General features: G+C 47.1%; 2 protein-coding genes across 2 annotated transcripts in view; both read right to left on the reverse strand.

The window, feature by feature from the left end:
* Positions 1 to 9627, reverse strand: part of LOC144107602 (uncharacterized) — a 49262-nt gene extending 39635 nt beyond the window's left edge. Inside the window, exons 1-2 of the mRNA XM_077640701.1 lie at positions 9562 to 9627; positions 735 to 928 (exon numbers count right to left, since the gene is read on the reverse strand). Coding sequence (XP_077496827.1) covers positions 735 to 928; positions 9562 to 9596 — 229 coding nt within the window. The 5' untranslated portion in view covers positions 9597 to 9627. The remainder of the gene's footprint in view (positions 1 to 734; positions 929 to 9561) is intronic.
* Positions 9628 to 10056: 429 nt separating this feature from the next.
* Positions 10057 to 17450, reverse strand: part of LOC144108232 (uncharacterized) — a 30994-nt gene continuing 23600 nt past the window's right edge. Inside the window, exons 4-7 of the mRNA XM_077641511.1 lie at positions 11277 to 11351; positions 10998 to 11075; positions 10690 to 10773; positions 10057 to 10060 (exon numbers count right to left, since the gene is read on the reverse strand). Coding sequence (XP_077497637.1) covers positions 10057 to 10060; positions 10690 to 10773; positions 10998 to 11075; positions 11277 to 11351 — 241 coding nt within the window. The remainder of the gene's footprint in view (positions 10061 to 10689; positions 10774 to 10997; positions 11076 to 11276; positions 11352 to 17450) is intronic.

A 17450-nucleotide genomic window follows, 5' to 3' on the forward strand; every position in this document is an offset into this window, starting at 1 on the left:
AGTAAAGCTATTGCCACAGTGAGCGATGTTAAAGAACTCGGAAAAAGAAAAAAAAAAGTATTCACTGCCGAAACAGCTAACCAGAATCAAAAGCGGGCAAAACGAAAGTGCAATTTTACCAAACAAGCCATACGTACTTGAAACATAATAGTTTGAAGGTGACAGGAGGTTGCCGTGTTATGTAGGCTGTCGCGAGTGCCCAATACACAGTTTATGACCAGGCAGGCATCCTTCTCGGAAAAACCATATCTTTGTGAGTTTCGCGTGCAGAAATATCATTCATAGGTCTAGATCTTTGCATTGATGCAGCCTTGTATCGGCGAGTGATTAGCGGAAACAAGTTCTAGCGTCAGAACGCAAGTTTTGAGAGCAGCAGAGCCAAAGACAGCGCCTGCTCTGCCTCGCCTTTTGATTAACGTCACATGGTCACCGCTGCGGTGTGTGTCAGCTAACAAAAAACGACTGTACTTCTATTACGCTCCGTTAATCAACCGATTGTGCTGAAAATTGTTTTATTACCTAAACTGCAACACATGACACTGTAATAAAATGCTTTTAACTTGGTATGTCTTTATCATACCTGTTCTTACCAATGCAGCAATGAATTTTTGTCTAAAATTATAAGCGCCATAATATGGTCGATATTTGCGTAGGGCAGTGTTGCCATTCATTAATCCCGTTGCTGAAATTATTTTAAAAACACATCACAAACTAATGTGTTCAGTGCAACTTACCGAACTCTCGCATCAGCATGCGGGCTGCTACCAGTGGCATGTTGTATTTCGTCAGAAATTTAACACTTAGAAGCTTAAAGTGCACCGCAGCCCTAACGCCAATTTCGTCAAGCACTCCCATGGCGTGGAACAGATCCTCGTTCCTGCAGATGTAATTCGCTTTGAGGACTTTTACCACGTCTTCTCTCATTTTCCTGCATGCAGATAGAAAATGCCGACAGTCCAGGATTCATATCTTTCCCGAACGTTTTGCAACCACTGTCCGAGTACATCGTGTATTTGATACTGATAGTCACTTCACAAGAATGGCCTGAAATGGTTCAGCCAAGGTCTATGCTCCAAAAAGTGCTCACACATCTCGCTAGGCGATGTACAGCGGCGCTGCGATCGACGTCGCAAACTTGAGAAGAGGTCGCATTTGGCCCCTTTTCACTATATGACCAGCTTCCAGCTTTTCACGTGCGGTTTGATCTTTGCTTTTGCCTAGAACCTTTGCTCTGTCGAAACGCAGCGCACAGTTCTTACAAGATCTGAATTGAGCTATTAAGCACATATATTTGTTCTGGAATACAATTTGTGCTCTCGTAACCGGTTTGGCCGACATAGGCTTTTTCGCACGACGGTGGCATTACATAAACCGCTCGTGATTTACCCTGCGCATAAGGCCTGTTGGCATCCTTTTAGGGATTCTGATAGACCACCATCGCGATCTGAAAATACCTGCAAATGATCTCCAATCTATCTTTTTCTAGTTATTTCACTTTAGTGGCCCGGATCGGTGGTCACTACTTGCCCTTAGTAGATGTTTTAATTCCTTTAGCACTTCTAGAGACTTGTTTCCTGTCGTAAATTGCTGTTACCGTCCGACACTGTTGAACACTATTTTAATTTTTCTGCATATTAATGTTTAGACTTAGCACTGTCCTTTGCCTGCTTAGATCATTGACCAGGCTTCGCAATTCGTCCCCTGAGTTACTAAGGAAGACAATGTCATCTTTGGATAGCGGATTACTAAGGCATTAATTGACCGTTAACTCTCATGACCAGCTGCTTTGGGATACAATTTGTCTTAACGCTAACTGGGCGTTATTAATTTTGTTGTGCCGTTCTGCCCATTAGATTAACAGAAGAAAATTTTCGTTCCAGCAGATAGGTTGTAGTTCTAGACTAAGTTCCTGTCATCGCTTTTATACCTTAATATTATCTAGACTACTTCATAAGTTCTGTATACAGTCATTTTTTGAGCAAGAGATAAATACGAGTGGGAAAGGGCTCTTACCAATAATTTCTAATACCTACTCTGCCTGCTTTACTTGTATATTAATAACATATAATTCTGCACAATATATTTAAGGTCATCCTGATTGTATTATTTTTATTATTTTATTGGCTTCAGAATATTTGAACCGCGCTTTTTATTTCAAAGCGTAAAACCAAGCTGGTGGTGCAACGATCCTGAACATTAAGAAGGTATTCATTAAAGTGTGCTGCCAACCTGTTGCACATATCTCACGAGCATGGTAGTTTTTTTTTTTTTTTTACAGGAAACGCCGGCCGTTTTAGCAACCAAGGATGCTGTTTATAGAGCTCCGACGGTCGTCTGTGTTACGTCCAGCGGTAACAGAAAATAAGAATTCACAGGTAGATTCTTTTTCATGCCTCAATTCGGCGTTTAACCTGTTTCGTGCAGTCTTAAAAGCTTTTAGCGGAATACGAAAGCGCATGGGAAGAACTGCAAAGCGCATGCTATTTTCTGTTTTATCGTTAACCGCTGATATGAGTAAGGCTTTCTTTCTGAAAGATCTACTGTTCTGAAGGAATAGTTTTCATCGTGGATTTACACGAAGGTTAAAAAAATTTAATCATGCATCCTGTGCATTTATTATCCCAAAATCTAAACGATCTCAAGTTCTATTCTAATCGCAGAGTATTTTCTCTCTGCGGCTTTAGGACGGTTGTTCATATACATGAAATCCTGAAAGAGGGCTACTGTGTCCAGGTAGGAGCTTTTAAGCAGATCGGAAATTCGTTTCAATTCAGGAGAAATAAACTAAGCATCGCTTCTAATGGAGCACAGTTGCTATTACAAGTCTTATTCCGGGATCGGCTGGTTAGCTTTTAGTAGGAATTGCATAGGCATGGTACTTGTAGTTTAAAGTCACGAAGCGACATGGGCTTTGAAGGGCGCCGTAGTGGAGGGCTCAGGATTGATGTCGACCATGTGGACATCTTAAATCTGACCTGACATCGCGCAACACACGGGCGCTTTGTGTTCCACCTCTATCAAAAATAGGCCGCCACGGCCGGAATCGAGCCCGCGTCTTCGGGCTCAGTATTTGCTAGGAAATGAAACTACAATATGTGAGATGTGGTCCCTTATCTGCCATGTAGCCCTGTCCGAGGTGAAACAATCTCTATGTCCGCGGTCGTAGCTACCTTTGTAACAATGAAGATGAACTAATAGTTTAACAACGTCAGAAATCAGCCCAGTAATGGCCGGAAATTTAAAATATCGGATAAAGGTAATGAACTTACCGGATTCCACTGCTAAATCTGCCTGCTATGCGAAACATAAACCAATTGGGAACTTAAGAAATAATTAACCAATGATTACGCTTCTCGGTAATACGATTTCTGAGCGCAAGCGCTGCAGACAGACAGACAGAAAAACTTTATTGAGCAAGTGAGTTTTAGACCCAGCTGGGTCCCTGGGCCACTGCGCGATCCCGCACTACATCAAGTAGGTCATGTCGGGACATGACGTCGGCAGCCCGAGTCACCGCAGCAAGCTGCGATGTCGGGTCTGCAGACATGAGCAGAACCTCCCAGTCGTCCCAGCTCGAGATGGCGTGCTGTCCCCGCGGGGGAGGGTCAGCAGGGCAGCCGAAAAGGATATGGGAGAGTGTGGCGTGGGGGTCACCGCATAGGGAGCATGCAGGGGATGTGCCACAATAATGGGATAACAGCTGAGCGGATGACAGAGAGCGGGTCTTGAGGCGTCTGAAAAGGATCTATTGGGAGTGCGTAAGAGAGGGGTGGGGAGGAGGGTAAGTCCGATGGTCCAAACGGCGTATTTGCGTGAGCTCCGCAAAGGTGTGCGCCTGCCCCCTCGTGAATCCTGGATCGAGACTGTCCTGAGCCCGGCAAATCAAACCTCGGGCCAATTTATCGGCAGCCTCGTTTCCAGGGTTCCCGGAAGAGCCGGCACCCACTGCAGCTCTACCAGCGCTACAGTGTTCCATTCGTAGGCGACCACATACGGGCGGGCGGGCGGACGGACGGACGGACGGACGGACGGACGGACGGACGGACGGACAGACAGACAGACAGACAGACAGACAGACAGACAGACAGACAGACAGACAGACAGACGGACGGACGGACGGACGGGCGGGCGGGCGGACGGACAGACAGACAGACAGACAGACAGACGGACGGACGTACGGACGGACGGACGGACGGACGCAGACAGACAGACGCAGACAGACAGACGCAGACAGACAGACAGACAGACAGACAGACAGACAGACAGACAGACAGACAGACAGACAGACAGGCAGGCAGGCAGGCAGGCAGGCAGGCAGGCAGGCATATATTAGTGTGGGCAGAGAAAAAAGAAATAAAAATATTGCTGCCCAGCCCGCACCGCCAATGGCACTGACAGACAGACATTTCCTGGGCCAACCTTAAAAGAATGAAAAATAATAATCCCCAGTGAGACCGATTCATTTGACATCATGGGTACAGGGAACATAAACAGTGGAACGGAGGTGGATTTGAGTTTCGGCTAGGGCTAGGGGTCCGCCGCTGCTGAACCTCTCCTCGGGCGAACGGAAAGGGGCCTGACGCGGTGGCTCAGTGGTTAGGGCGCTCGACTACTGATCCGGAGTTCCCGGGCTCGAACCCGACCGCGGCTGCTGCGTTTTTATGGAGGAAAAACGCTAAGGCGCCCGTGTGCTGTGCGATGTCAGTGCACGTTAAAGATCCCCAGGTGGTCGGAATTATTCCGGCGCCCTCCACTACGGCACCTCATTCTTCCTTTCTTCTTTCACTCCCTCCCTTATCCCTTCCCTTACGGCGCGGTTCAGGTGTACAACGATATATGAGACGGATACTGCGCCATTTCCTTTCCCCAAAAACCAATTATTATTATTATTATTAACGGAAAGGGTCAGTGCCGCTTCGTCGAGGGCGCGTGCCATATTTGTGCCCACTCCCTGTCCCGCTTGCTTGATTTGCACGTGCGGCGGCCTGTTTCCCGTCGATAGCAATTTTGCTCGGCCGCAAGACGGGGAAGACAGGCCGGGGTGTTGCGTGCCTCCGAGCACAAATTACTCCCAGAATGACTGGAGATGTTTGCATTGCCAAGAGATCCGAAAAGAAGGCTCATTGACTGTAAAGGTGAAACGTGGCAAGTGGCAACACGCCGAAGACAACCAGCTATGATGCCGATGATTCGGAGTATCTGGTCGATCTTGAGCCAGGTGAGCCATACCCACATGAAATCGAACACTCCGAGATACTCTTCATTGAAAGCTGACATCTACAGAATGTAGCATCCTGCTTCATATTGGCGGATTCCTCGTGAAAGACATTACGAAAAAGAAAAACAGTTGCGAGTAGCGCAAAGCTGCTCTATTTGGTTCGATAAACAGTCAGCATTCACACCTGACAAGGCTAAAGGAATACATGCGGAACGGCGACAACCTAGATTGCCCCAGTGATCAAGTAATAACAACCTACATTACCCCAGTGCTGAACGAATGGGTATGCTAAAGTCGTGCGAGAAACTTTTCGAGGGGATCACGGAATGGATTGAAAGCCTTGTTACTGTGCAGTCTTTCGCAGGCTGTTGTAGCGTGCATGAATAAAATGGTAAAGTTCAACGTGAGGGCTTGCCAAGCACACAAAGCAACCGCTCAGAAGTTCCTCATCTCCACCTATGGCCGAATGAGGTATATGCGGTCAGCTGCGACAGGTTGAAAAAAAAAACGAAGTCAACGACCGCGGAAGCAAAACGTGTGCTGGAGTAAACTTAAAGTGACACCACAATTTTCAAAGCGTGCATAAAGCTTGTGTGTACTTAATATAACTTTTTCTAGAGAATTTGCATAGTAACGCGAAAGCGTTAAGGGCTCCGTGTCGCAAAAAAGCCGGTGTCGTCGGCGTCGGCAGTGAGCAAAAAATCCCAGAAGCATTATTAAATAAAACCGAGTAGGAAGGCTGCGTCCACTAAAATCACTCCCTCCTCCTCCTCGCAATGTACGCCGCTGCCCCAAACGATAGCGCGCGACGGCAGCGCCTCCCGCTCGCCTCGTTCGGGCGCAGTGGGGCCGTGCGGGCACGCAGGAATGACGCGGTGAGCGGGGCGAAAAGCGCAGCGCACATCCAAAGCGCGTTCACCACGAAGCATGCGGCTTGCTGCCCGTTCGTTCGGCGCGGAAGCTATGCTGGCGTTCGTGGCATCAGGTTTGTCGAGAATGATGTGCCGATAAACTACGACTGCAACTTAAGTCCCGCACGTTTCGGCAAGGCGACTGGCAGCATTTCTACGTGTTTTGCCGCTCCGCGCGTGCGTTTCACCGTGCGTAGCAGAGCGATTTGTCTAACGGGCAAGGCGTCGCGCCGAACGGGCGATGGTGTTCCGTGGACTTCCTGACAGCGCCGCGACACGCAGTCGCGTTCCACCCTTAAAGGCGAAGCTTAAGCGTCCTACAATTTTTTTTTCCTCATACTGTAATAAATTGATGGAGTTGTGTCGCAAAGCTTTTTTATCATTGCACTATACTTCTTACGTATTCTTTAAGTGATTTCACATAAGTGGTTTGCTGTATAAAAAAAATATTCACTTAACGCGACGCGACCGTTTTGCCAAAGTAAGCAAAATAGGCTGCAATTGTTCGTTTGATTGGGAGTTTTAAAGCGAAAGCTTTATTGGCCGCAAACTCCCGAATTCACCATGGCGGTACTCCATCGAGGCACGTGACGTCACAACGCGCGCCTCGCCGCGGAAGGTTACTGTGCTTCGCGCGCTCGCCGCGCCATCTGGCATGACGTCACACCGCACCGCTCGCCGCCGCATCCGTTTGGTAGGACGTGACACCGTGTTCCTCGTCGTTGCGCTCGCCTCCACTCGCTTCGTAAAGCTGCGTGGTATGTGTGATGTCACAGGATTGAAAAAGAGAGCTGGCATGCTCCGCAAAAACAGTTCAGGCGACAGTACGGATGGCGACAATTCTGATAAGCTGAAGGAGGCCTGCAATCGACAGCGGAAGGAGATGAAGAGGAAACGAATCGCCCAGGAAACAGACGAACAGCGCGGCGAACAACTGGCTAAACGCCGCCGTGAATATGCCGCCGCGAGACTGGCACGTTTAATGCCCGGTGTCTCGACCGCTAGCAGCAGCGAAAGTAGCCGGAGGAGAGACCTGAGTCCTGCTTCACTGAAGACGGCCCGTGATGATTGATGGAATGCGACCAAAAGACTTCAGCGGCGGACTCAATAAACCGAAAAACAACGTACCGCTAGCCTAGAGAATAGGCGTAAGAGTGACGCGACCCCTTCAATCCTTTAGCCGCAGCGGTGGCTGAGTGGTTATGGCGCTCGGCTGCTGGCCCGAAAGAGGCGGGTTCGATCCCTGCCGCGGCGGTCGAATTTCGATGGAGCCGAAATTGTAGAGGCCCGTGTGCTGTGCGATGTCAGTGCACGTTAAAAACCCCAGGCGGTCGATATTTCCGGAGCCCTTCACTACGGAGTCCCTCATAGCCAAACCTTCAATCCTTAGATATCTTCGGTGCCGAAATCAAACATGGACCTACAGGTCATACTGGACGTTTAAGCCTGTGCTTCATACGTTGTGGAAAATGTGAACAAGGCCAACCGGGGAGTTTCACACTTGATTTCGCTACATATATCCTGGCATAGCCGAGCTAAGCCACTTCCGTTTTTTTTAATGGCTGCGCTTTCAGCAATCTTTTTGGAACGTTAATAAAATGCTGTTCAACTCAGTCCCGCTGCACTGGCTCAGTGGTTAAGGCTATCGACTACTAAATTAGAGTACCCGACTGCGGCGGCCGCGTTTCGATGGAAAATTGTTTTTTTTTTTTGAAAGGAAATGGTGCAGTATCTGTCTGACATATCGGCGGACACCTGAACCGCGCCGTAAGGGACGGGATAAAGGAGGGAGTCAAAGAAGAAAGGAAGAAATACGTGCCATAGTAGAGGGCTCCGAGATACTTTCGACCACCTGTTGGTCTTTAGTGAGCACTGACATCACACAGCACACGGGCGCCTTAGCGTTTCGCCTCTATCGAAATGCAGCCGCAACGGTCAGATTAGAACCCGGGAACTCCGGATCAGTAGCCCAGCGCTCTAACCACTGACCCACCGCGGCAGGTTTGCAAAACGCAAAATGCAACTGTGTGCTGTGCGGCATCAGCGAACGTTAAATATTTCCAGGTGGTCGAAATTATTCCGAAGCCCTCCACTACGGCACTTCTGTCTTTCCCTACTCTACTCCTTAAACTACGGCGCGGTTGAGGTGTCCTCCTAAAAGAGAGTCATAGTTACTGCACCTTTCACTTCCTATAACTACAATGATTATTTTTAAGGCCATATTAAATGCTGACTTTGCATGAACAGGTTTCGCAAAATATGGTATAATACTGAATGTCGCAAGTACACTTCAAATACCGCACTTTTGCATCGTTTGTGTGTGTGCGCTCCCGAATAATAAGTGCCTCCTAATAGGCAGCCGCAGAGGTTCTTGACTTCGCCAAAAGTATACTTTACCTTTTGAGTCATTCAGCATCTATTTATATTGACACGTGTTGCACCGGCACACAACAGCTTAGTTTGAAGGAAGCACATTCGGCCCCTGTGCGCGCTCCCGAAGCGCGATGAAGAGTGGGCACAAATATGTCAGCCGCCAAAGCAGACGACGCGGTTGTCCCCACTTTCCACGGAGCGGCGGAGGGGGCGCCCGCATCGAGGCACGACACGCGCTACTCTGGCGCCATCTATTAGCTGGTCGCTGCAGCGTACCGCGTCTTCTGGCTGCCGCCGTACGCTCTATCTATGCTTGTCTCCTCACGCATAATTTTCGCCGCTGCGCTCCGCGTTTGCTCTCTTTCATCCAACGCAGTGCGTATACATGTGCTCTACACGGGGAGCACATTTTGTTTCGCTGATGTAACACGCGTCGTCCGGTGGGTTTCGTGGTTATGCGACCATGCGCCATGGAAGTCATGTCCCTCCAGCTGTGGCGTGAATGACTGAGCTGGCGGATCATAGGTCACAGTGACAGGAAAGAAAATTTTAATGGAATCCAAGAGTGAGCTGCTGCAAAACAGGCACAACAGTTATCGAAGAAATGATGGTGATGATATCTCTCCAAAGGAGTTATAACTCAAGCCATGGAGGCAATACAGCCCACGCCCTCGTAAGCAAGCCAAAACCACACATTGACCACAGCGGTGATCTAGTCGTTTAGAGGGATCGCCTCGGATGCTGGAGGTGCGGTGTTCAATGCCCAGTGCTGCCGGATACCCACCGGTGATACAGTGGGTACAAGCTTTCCCCTAGCCTACTTCTCGGCTTCTTTAGGGTGAAGGTGTTGAGAAATGGGTCGGCCAAAGCAATGTAGCTCAAAATACATTGCGCCATGACGGTCTTGAATAAAGCTGCCCATTGCGTCAATAAAACCCATCAGCTTCTTCATCCTCAACGCTACAAATTTTAATGTACTTTGTTTTATTTGTTCCTTTGTCGACTCGCGCGAACACCAGGACACTGATCAAAAGCACTGTTAATGAGGGATAGTCTTACCTTTCTTGCGAAGAACCGTGGGTATCCCAGTTCATGATATCCCCGTTGTCATCGAAGCGATACGGCCATGCGTCTAGATGGCGCCTGTTCAAATGCGTGAGGAAGCTTGTGTATTTTGCGGAGTTCATATAAAGAAATATGATACGGGGTGCACTATATACCTTTATAGAAATGGTTTGTAGACAGTCTATAGACTTCTTATTGCTCTCGTATAGATATTTCTTTTTATCCATCCATGGTCTATAGTCTGTGTATAGACGAAAGTCTACTAAAAGTGTATGGCCATAAATCTATAGATGGTCTATAGACTGTCTATAGGATTTGTATTGCCTATAGACTGTTCGCTAGGGTTCGTCTAAAGAGATTCTGTAGATTTTATAGACAGAAGTCTATGTACAGTCTATAGATGATCTGAAGAAGATTTTGTAAGGGTAAACCCTTCATATTTCTTGAAAAATGTTTGTTTTTGTTGAGGCCGCTTGCATTCCAGGTGTTTCACCTATCATGTTATACATGTTTTAAAATGGACTTATTGAGTTAGAAGAGCGTTTTTTTCGGCATAGTAGGGTCAGCGGGGCGGCGCATGAGAATACAGGTAAAACAAGGTAACTAGCAGGAGGCTTAACTAATATACAGTCGTGGACTTTTTAAATAATATTATCAGGCCCCTTACTTATTTAGAGGCGTGTAGCCCGTCGTAAACAATATTCATATCAACGTTTAGAATTTCGAAGACATGGTTACCCTCGGTATTGTGGCGTGAGAAATGTTTGCTTTTTAGTGCTCATGTTTCTTTTTGCGCGATGTTTATTGAGAGGCGGCACCCCTCTAAATAAACATCGAGAGGTGGCACGCCTCTCAAAACTAAAAGGAATATCAGTACTAGCTAAAAATTTACCGATTCAATTTTAGTTAACTAGCCTACTAGCTATTATGTCTAATTCTGATGCGGTATAACGCTCACAATGCTGAGCCAAATAAAAATACGCTCTTATAACTCAAATAGCCTATTTTTAAAAACTGCAGAGCATCTTAGGGGAAGGACCCGGTAAATTTACTCCCACAAAATTCCGCTGGAGTGAGTCGCTCCTTAATAACATAACTGTTGTCAAGATATGAAGCGCTTGCCTGTCTGCCAGAACAGCGTCCTTTTCAAAGGGCTCGATGAGGTTCCTGCTGCGAAAGTGTTCCACTATAGCGAGGAACAGGTCCCTGTTGGAATAAGTAACCAGGCTTGTGTACTTTGCAGCAGGTGTAGAAACAAATAATTTAAAACCATTCTACGGGCGAACACGTTATCCGTGGGGTTTATTAAATTTTCGACACAAACAATTATTATTTGAGGCGGGCGACTACTTTTATTTACTGAGTCGAAACATTGCTAGTACCACATTATCTCAATGACCGCAAAAAATTTTAAGGAATGGTGCACTCACCTTTCATTCAAAGCAATTTGGTTTTGACCACTGGCCTCGTTGTCATTAACGTGGGTCTGTACTGCCAAGTTTTGCGGCCTAGAATCAGTGGATCGCGTTTAGAAACAGATGGATAATTATTTAAAATAACAAAACGCGGCACACGTTGTCTTTATTGAGTTATTACATTAGTGCCCTTAATTTATTGTAGGCGCTTGCATTTACATGCTTCATTCAAACGTGACTGCTGCTGGCACAGGGTCAGTGATCACACACATTTTTAAACCACAATCTGCTCACCTTTCTTCCAAAGCAGTTTGGTTCTGGATGACCTCGTCGGTACAAAGCTTGCCCGCAAGTGCAAGAAGGATGTCCCTGTTTGAATGAATGAACAAACAGGGCATGTAGAAACGATCTAGCACTTATCAGGTATATTAAACGAGCAAATCGTTATTTCGTGCACGGACAGTGACCGAGAGGCGTTTGCCTGTCCCTGCCTGATATGTGGCTTTCTTGTTTTCTGGCGCTCTATATGCGCCATAAGGGTTGCCTCCTGCTGGTGGCGGTGCTATTGGCCTTATGCAGGTATGTTTAGCATTACTTAATGTACAGGGTCGTCCACTCTTAGTTAGAATGTCGTTCCGTGCTTCCGGCGCTCCACGGGACGCCTTTGGTGGGCGCCCTAGAAACTATTGCGCAGGCGCAGTGAGAGCTGCAGGCGGGGCTTCATGCGTCGTCTGCTACAGGTATAGCGGTGAAATGGGCTTCAATTTTGCACTGCGTGCGCATAACGCCGATCGGAGAAATGTTTTTGACTAAACAAAAGACTGCTAAGAAGCCTATCAGCTGCTTTTATTTTGTTGGAGAAACAGTACCAATGTGTTCTGCTTGTACGGATAATTTGAAATCTACAAATAATGACACTCAGGAGAAAGTGCGCGCCACGTAATAGTTAAAGCTTTGCTACTGTTGCTGCAAAGGGATAGAAGCGGCTGATAGGCTTCTCAGCAGTGTTTTGTTTCTCACGTTTCTTCGATGGGCGTTATGTGGACGCAGTTCAAAATTGAAGCCCACTTCACCGCAATACAGAGCAAACTGTAGCAGACGACGCGTGAAGCCCCGCCTACAGCTCTCACTGCTCCTGCGCAAAAGTCTCTCCGGCGCCCGCGAGATTCGCCCCGCGGAGCGCCGGCAGCACGGAGCGACATTCCAACTAAGAGTGGAGGACCCTGTACTTCTGCGGCTGCACCACCGGCGTCACCTAACGAAACAGAAAAGTTTCCGCTGCCACTGTACTTGAAACAGTGTTCTCTTTGCAGCTCAGAAGTAGTTTTGTCGCTGCTTGTCGCGTGACTTGAAACCCTCATGTACAGAGACGCCTTCAATGTCACATTCTCATTCGCGCAATGTATGGATATGTTTTAAGGTCCATACAGCACAGTTCACTCAAAGGGGTGATGTGCACTGTATATCTTGGACATTATTGCTAACGTGTAGGCGGAGTCGGTAAACAATTACACCTACCACGCGACGCTGCTCATGTAACCCAATGGAGGTAAGGGGCGCCTGAAGTCGTTTTGTACCACGTGTTGCTTGCAAATGATTCTTTTGGCAAAGTCAGTAGTTGAATGTTATCGAGCCTCTCAGCAGTGGATTCTCAGCCGTCTCGCGAGAGACGTCGATGTGAGAAAAAAGTGACGTGAATAACATCGCAAATCCTTTCTACTGAACTACCGAGTCGGTGGCCCAGCAACCCAGGCTACGGGGTAGCGGTTAAGTACCTGGCGGTGTTGCGCTAGCTTGCTAAATTTCTCCTTCTTTTTGTCTGTGCCTGCTTGCTCCTGTTCTGGGGTGAATGGGCGCGTGACGAGAGCTTGATGTCTACTTCTTCTCCCGGCCGGGGGTTTTCCCCTTGGTCGGCATCTCTTCCTCAAGACCAGCTGCCAATTGATCTCTTTTTCCGCAGTGGAGTTTCGAGCATTCCGGTCGCTTTAATGCCTTCCAATGGAGGCGCGATCCGACTGAACAACCCGGATGCAGTACAGAAGGCTCTTCAGTCAACATCGAAGCACTTCATGCGCATTACCGATGTCCGGCAGTTCGGCAGGGGTGTTATTTTGTGCAGGTCATCGGATAAAGACTGTATTGAAGACCTGCTAAAGTGTACGATTTTCGCTAACCACCCGGTGAGCGCATTCATTCCGCCTCATCTAGCATGTTCCAAGGGCTTGGTCCGAGGGGTCGACTCTCGATGGAGCCCTGTGGAAACGCTTGAGAGCCTCTCGCCTGCGGGAGTTATTGCTGTCCATCGATGCTGCAGGATGGTTGACGGAGTAAAAATTACTACGGAGTCCGTCATTGCCACATTTGCAGGAATATTTTGCCCGTCAGAAATTAAGGTATGATCATTGGTTTTTCGAGTAGATGCCTTTAACTCTCGGCCCCTTCAGTGTCAAAACTGCTGGCGATTTGGCCACAGCGGCAAAGCCTGCAAATCGGCCTTACGCTTCTGTGCCTTGGGGGAACGTCATTGCAGAGAGGAATGTCCTGAACAGCAAGAGAAATGTTGTTTGTGTAGTGGTGCTCGCCCTACTGATTCGCCTGACTGTCCTGCACGAGCACAAGAAGTTCAGGTGCTTGAGCTTATAGACAAGCGCAGATGCACGCGGAGAGAGGTTTTTGCCGCAGTCAAGGAGAAAGCCTCAGGCTGCTCTAGTGTGGCCGCCAAATGCCCACCCATAATAGATTCTAGTTGGTCCCAGGCTATTACAACGGCAGTTGATAAAGCTGTGGCAAATGCAATGGATCGCATTATGGAATCTTGAACAAACAGCGCGAACAAAGACGAGCACAAAAGACAAGAAAGCGAACGACACGGCGCTGACTAACAACTTAGGGTTTATTGCTGATCACACAAGTATAAATACATGGATGTCGGCAATGAGGGAAAGGTTTTCAAAGTGCAAAAAACCAAAAAACAAAACGTAAATGTGACAACAGCAACATAAACACGCTAGAAATCAGCAGAGATTATCAACCCCCAGGAGTGACAGCTCTTTTTGCAGAAGTGTTAGCGAAGGGGTACTTATACATGCATTTCCCTGCTTGAATATGTTGTATGCCTCGATAATTTCCCTCGCAGTTTTTTCCCGATTTTTGGCAATGACCTTGGTTTCATGATATAGCGGTACGCACTGTTTTTTCTCTTTCTTTGCCCATTCACAATCCCGGCAATGAATGCCGAGATGACCTGAAACTACTTTTGACACTTTATAGCTGTGTTCGCTCAGCCTTTTATTTATGCAACGTCCCGTCTGTCCAACGTACTGCCCTCCACAAGGCAGAGGGATGTTATAAACAACCCCCTTATCACAAGGAACGAAGCGTGACTGGTGCTTAGTTGTGCACTTCGCCACTTTTCCTTTGAACTCATTAACAGATCGGCACAAACCGGCCAGACGATCAGGCGCGGAAAACACAACATCAACACCTGCTTTTTTCCCCACTTTTTTCAGGGAGTGTGAAATTCCATGTAGATATGGAATCACAGCGACACGTTTGCGGTTGTTGTCCGATCCCTGGCCGTCTCGTGTAGCTGGTTCTGACTTGCTCTTCTTTAGGGCCGACTCAGCTACTGTATAAGTACCCCTGTATACTTATGTACTTATACTGTATACATGTATAAGTACCCCTTCGCTAACACTTCTGCAAAAAGAGCTGTCACTCCTGGGGGTTGATAATCTCTGCTGATTTCTAGCGTGTTTATGTTGCTGTTGTCACATTTACGTTTTGTTTTTTGGTTTTTTGCACTTTGAAAACCTTTCCCTCATTGCCGACATCCATGTATTTATACTTGTGTGATCAGCAATAAACCCTCAGTTGTTAGTCAGCGCCGTGTCGTTCGCTTTCTTGTCTTTTGTGCTCGTCTTTGTTCGCGCTGTTTGTTCAAGATGCCTAACCAACTAGCCCGCCAAAACGTGTTAACGCATTATGGAAACCGTATGCACGTGCATTTCGCAGGTCATAGCTGCTCAGATGAACAATCTTCTGCAGGTTTCCACCGCTCCGCTCTTGCTTTCACTGGCTTCGGAAACTACTCCTCCTTCTGTAGTAATCGATTCCGCTCCACAAGGCCAAGAACAATGTGAGCAACAAAAGACCTCTCAGCCCTCTCCTTCGAACAGCATTATGGACGCATCCTCTATGGACTGCATGGATATGGCGTCTGATCTCCGCGCACAGAAACGAAGTGGGTCTCGTCTGAATATTGCAGGTCCATCTTGCCCCCCGTCAGAGACAAAGAAAAGTAACGCAAGTCAAAATGCTAAGACTAGGATTCTAGAAAAGGCAGTGGCGGCTGCGGCACTCCCGCCAAGATAGGGTTCTTAAGTGTACTCCAGTGGAATTGTCGATCTATATTCTCAGCGTCAATTGATTTAAATTTCCTATGCAATCAGCTTCTCCAGATTTAGTTGCTTTACAGGAAACTTGGCTAACTACAAATTTCAATTATCATCTCAAGGATTACCGTCAGTTCCACCTTGACCGGTCATCACGAGGGGGAGGCTTGTTAGTGCTCATCTCTACAAATGTTTGCCGCAGGGCATGCATTTCTTTCTAATATGCGGACAATGAATGTGAAATCCTTGCGGTTGACCTCGGTGTCCCAGGTCAACTGCCCTTTACGGTAGCTAATGCATATTTCCCGTCTGGTGTGCGTGACACTCGGCCCCTTGACTCACTCATGTCTAGTAGCCCATCTCAGGTTCTATTACTTGGAGACTTCAATTCGCACCATGTGACGTGGAGGTTTAAAACAGACAGCTTTGGTTCTATAGTATTTGATTGGGCTTCTGACAACAACTTGATCTGCAACAATTCCGGATTGCCTACGTTTGTTCGGAGTCAATGCCGCTCTGCCTTGGATTTTACTTTTTCCTCCCCAGGAGTCTGTGTTATGTCTTGGGCGCCTGTTGACTGTGCAACAAACAGTGATAATATACCGATTAGTTTCAAGTCTGCGTGTAAACTAACTTTTCCTGAGCGACATTAGCGCACGTTAATAAATTACAGTTGCTTTAAAGACACGCTAAAAACAGCCCTCCAAATAACTTCAGACACTTGCCCTCAGACAAGTGCCGAAAGCGAGGCTGCACATCTATGTTCAGTACTGGACCATGCAAGGCAAAAGTCTGAAGTTTTGGTTAAGGGAACCAAGAGTGCAATCGCGTACAATTGGTGGAATGCTGAGCGCACGCGTGCATACAGACGACGGAAATCAGCTTGGAAGAAACTTGTCATCAATCCATGCCCAAAAAATTGGTCGGATTATAAGTATGTTGCAGCAATATTTAAGCGCACTGTCAGCTGTGCAAAGGAGGAGTATAATAAAAATAATTATGATTTCCTTTCACAATCAGGAAATAAAATAGCTTTGTTTAATTTCATGAGGCGCAACAAGGGGATTCCACCGGCTGCCAACATTGAATCCCTCGTTCAGTCCCCTGCTGACATCGCAAAGGCCTTAGAGGATATTGCGTGTGGCCTAGAGCTTCGCTTTACATCTTCTCTACCTTCTCCTGCTAAATTCACATGCACCTCAAGGGATTTCAGAGAGGTCTCTATGCCTGAGCCTCGCAAATTGTTCTGCGCTTATCCCCAGCGGCTCCTGGCCCCGATAATGTCACTTCATCTATGAACAAAATTTTGTTCAATGAATCTCCTGCAGACCTGTTGGCTCTAGATAACCATTCTATTAAAGGTACTTGGATACCTCATGAGTGGCGTTTTGCGGAAATAGTTCTATTGCTTAAAAAGCAAGGGGAGGGCTTAACTTTAGACAACACACGCCCTATTTCATTAACATCGAACCTAGTGAAATTGGTGGAAAGGGTCCTTCTCAGCCGTGTCATGTCATTCATTTCGAAAAATGCTCTCTTGAATCCATGTCAAATTGGTCTCAGGCCGGGTTGTTCAATTTGGTGTGCTCCTACTGACCTAGAGAGTCGTATTAAATTAGCTCGCAATAGAAAACAGTTTGCTGCGCTTGTCACCTTGGATGTCAGTAAAGCATACGACAGCGTGGACTACTCGACTCTGTTACAAGGATTGCAGGAACTGAACTTCCCAAGCTATTTTGTAGCCTGGATTTCTGTTTTTTTTTGGAAAATAGAGCATTTTACTGCTGCCAAAATGGTGTTTCCTCAAGGAGATTTCCACAGACAAGAGGTGCACCGCAAGGATCAGTTCTCTTACCTGTTCTTTTCAACATTTTTCTAAACTCAATTTCATGCATTCGAAATGTGAAAACTTATGTGTACGCCGACGATATTTCATTTTTTGCATCAGCAGGTGACCTTCACACTCTTTATCGAACCCTGCAAAATAACCTCAATGTTCTTGACAACTGGTTAGGAAGAATTCATCTGTCCCTCAATGTGAAGAAATGCGCATTGTTAGTATTTCCGGTTTCTG

The sequence above is a fragment of the Amblyomma americanum genome, chromosome 10 (assembly GCF_052857255.1).
Source record: "Amblyomma americanum isolate KBUSLIRL-KWMA chromosome 10, ASM5285725v1, whole genome shotgun sequence".
NCBI lineage: Eukaryota > Metazoa > Arthropoda > Arachnida > Ixodida > Ixodidae > Amblyomma > Amblyomma americanum.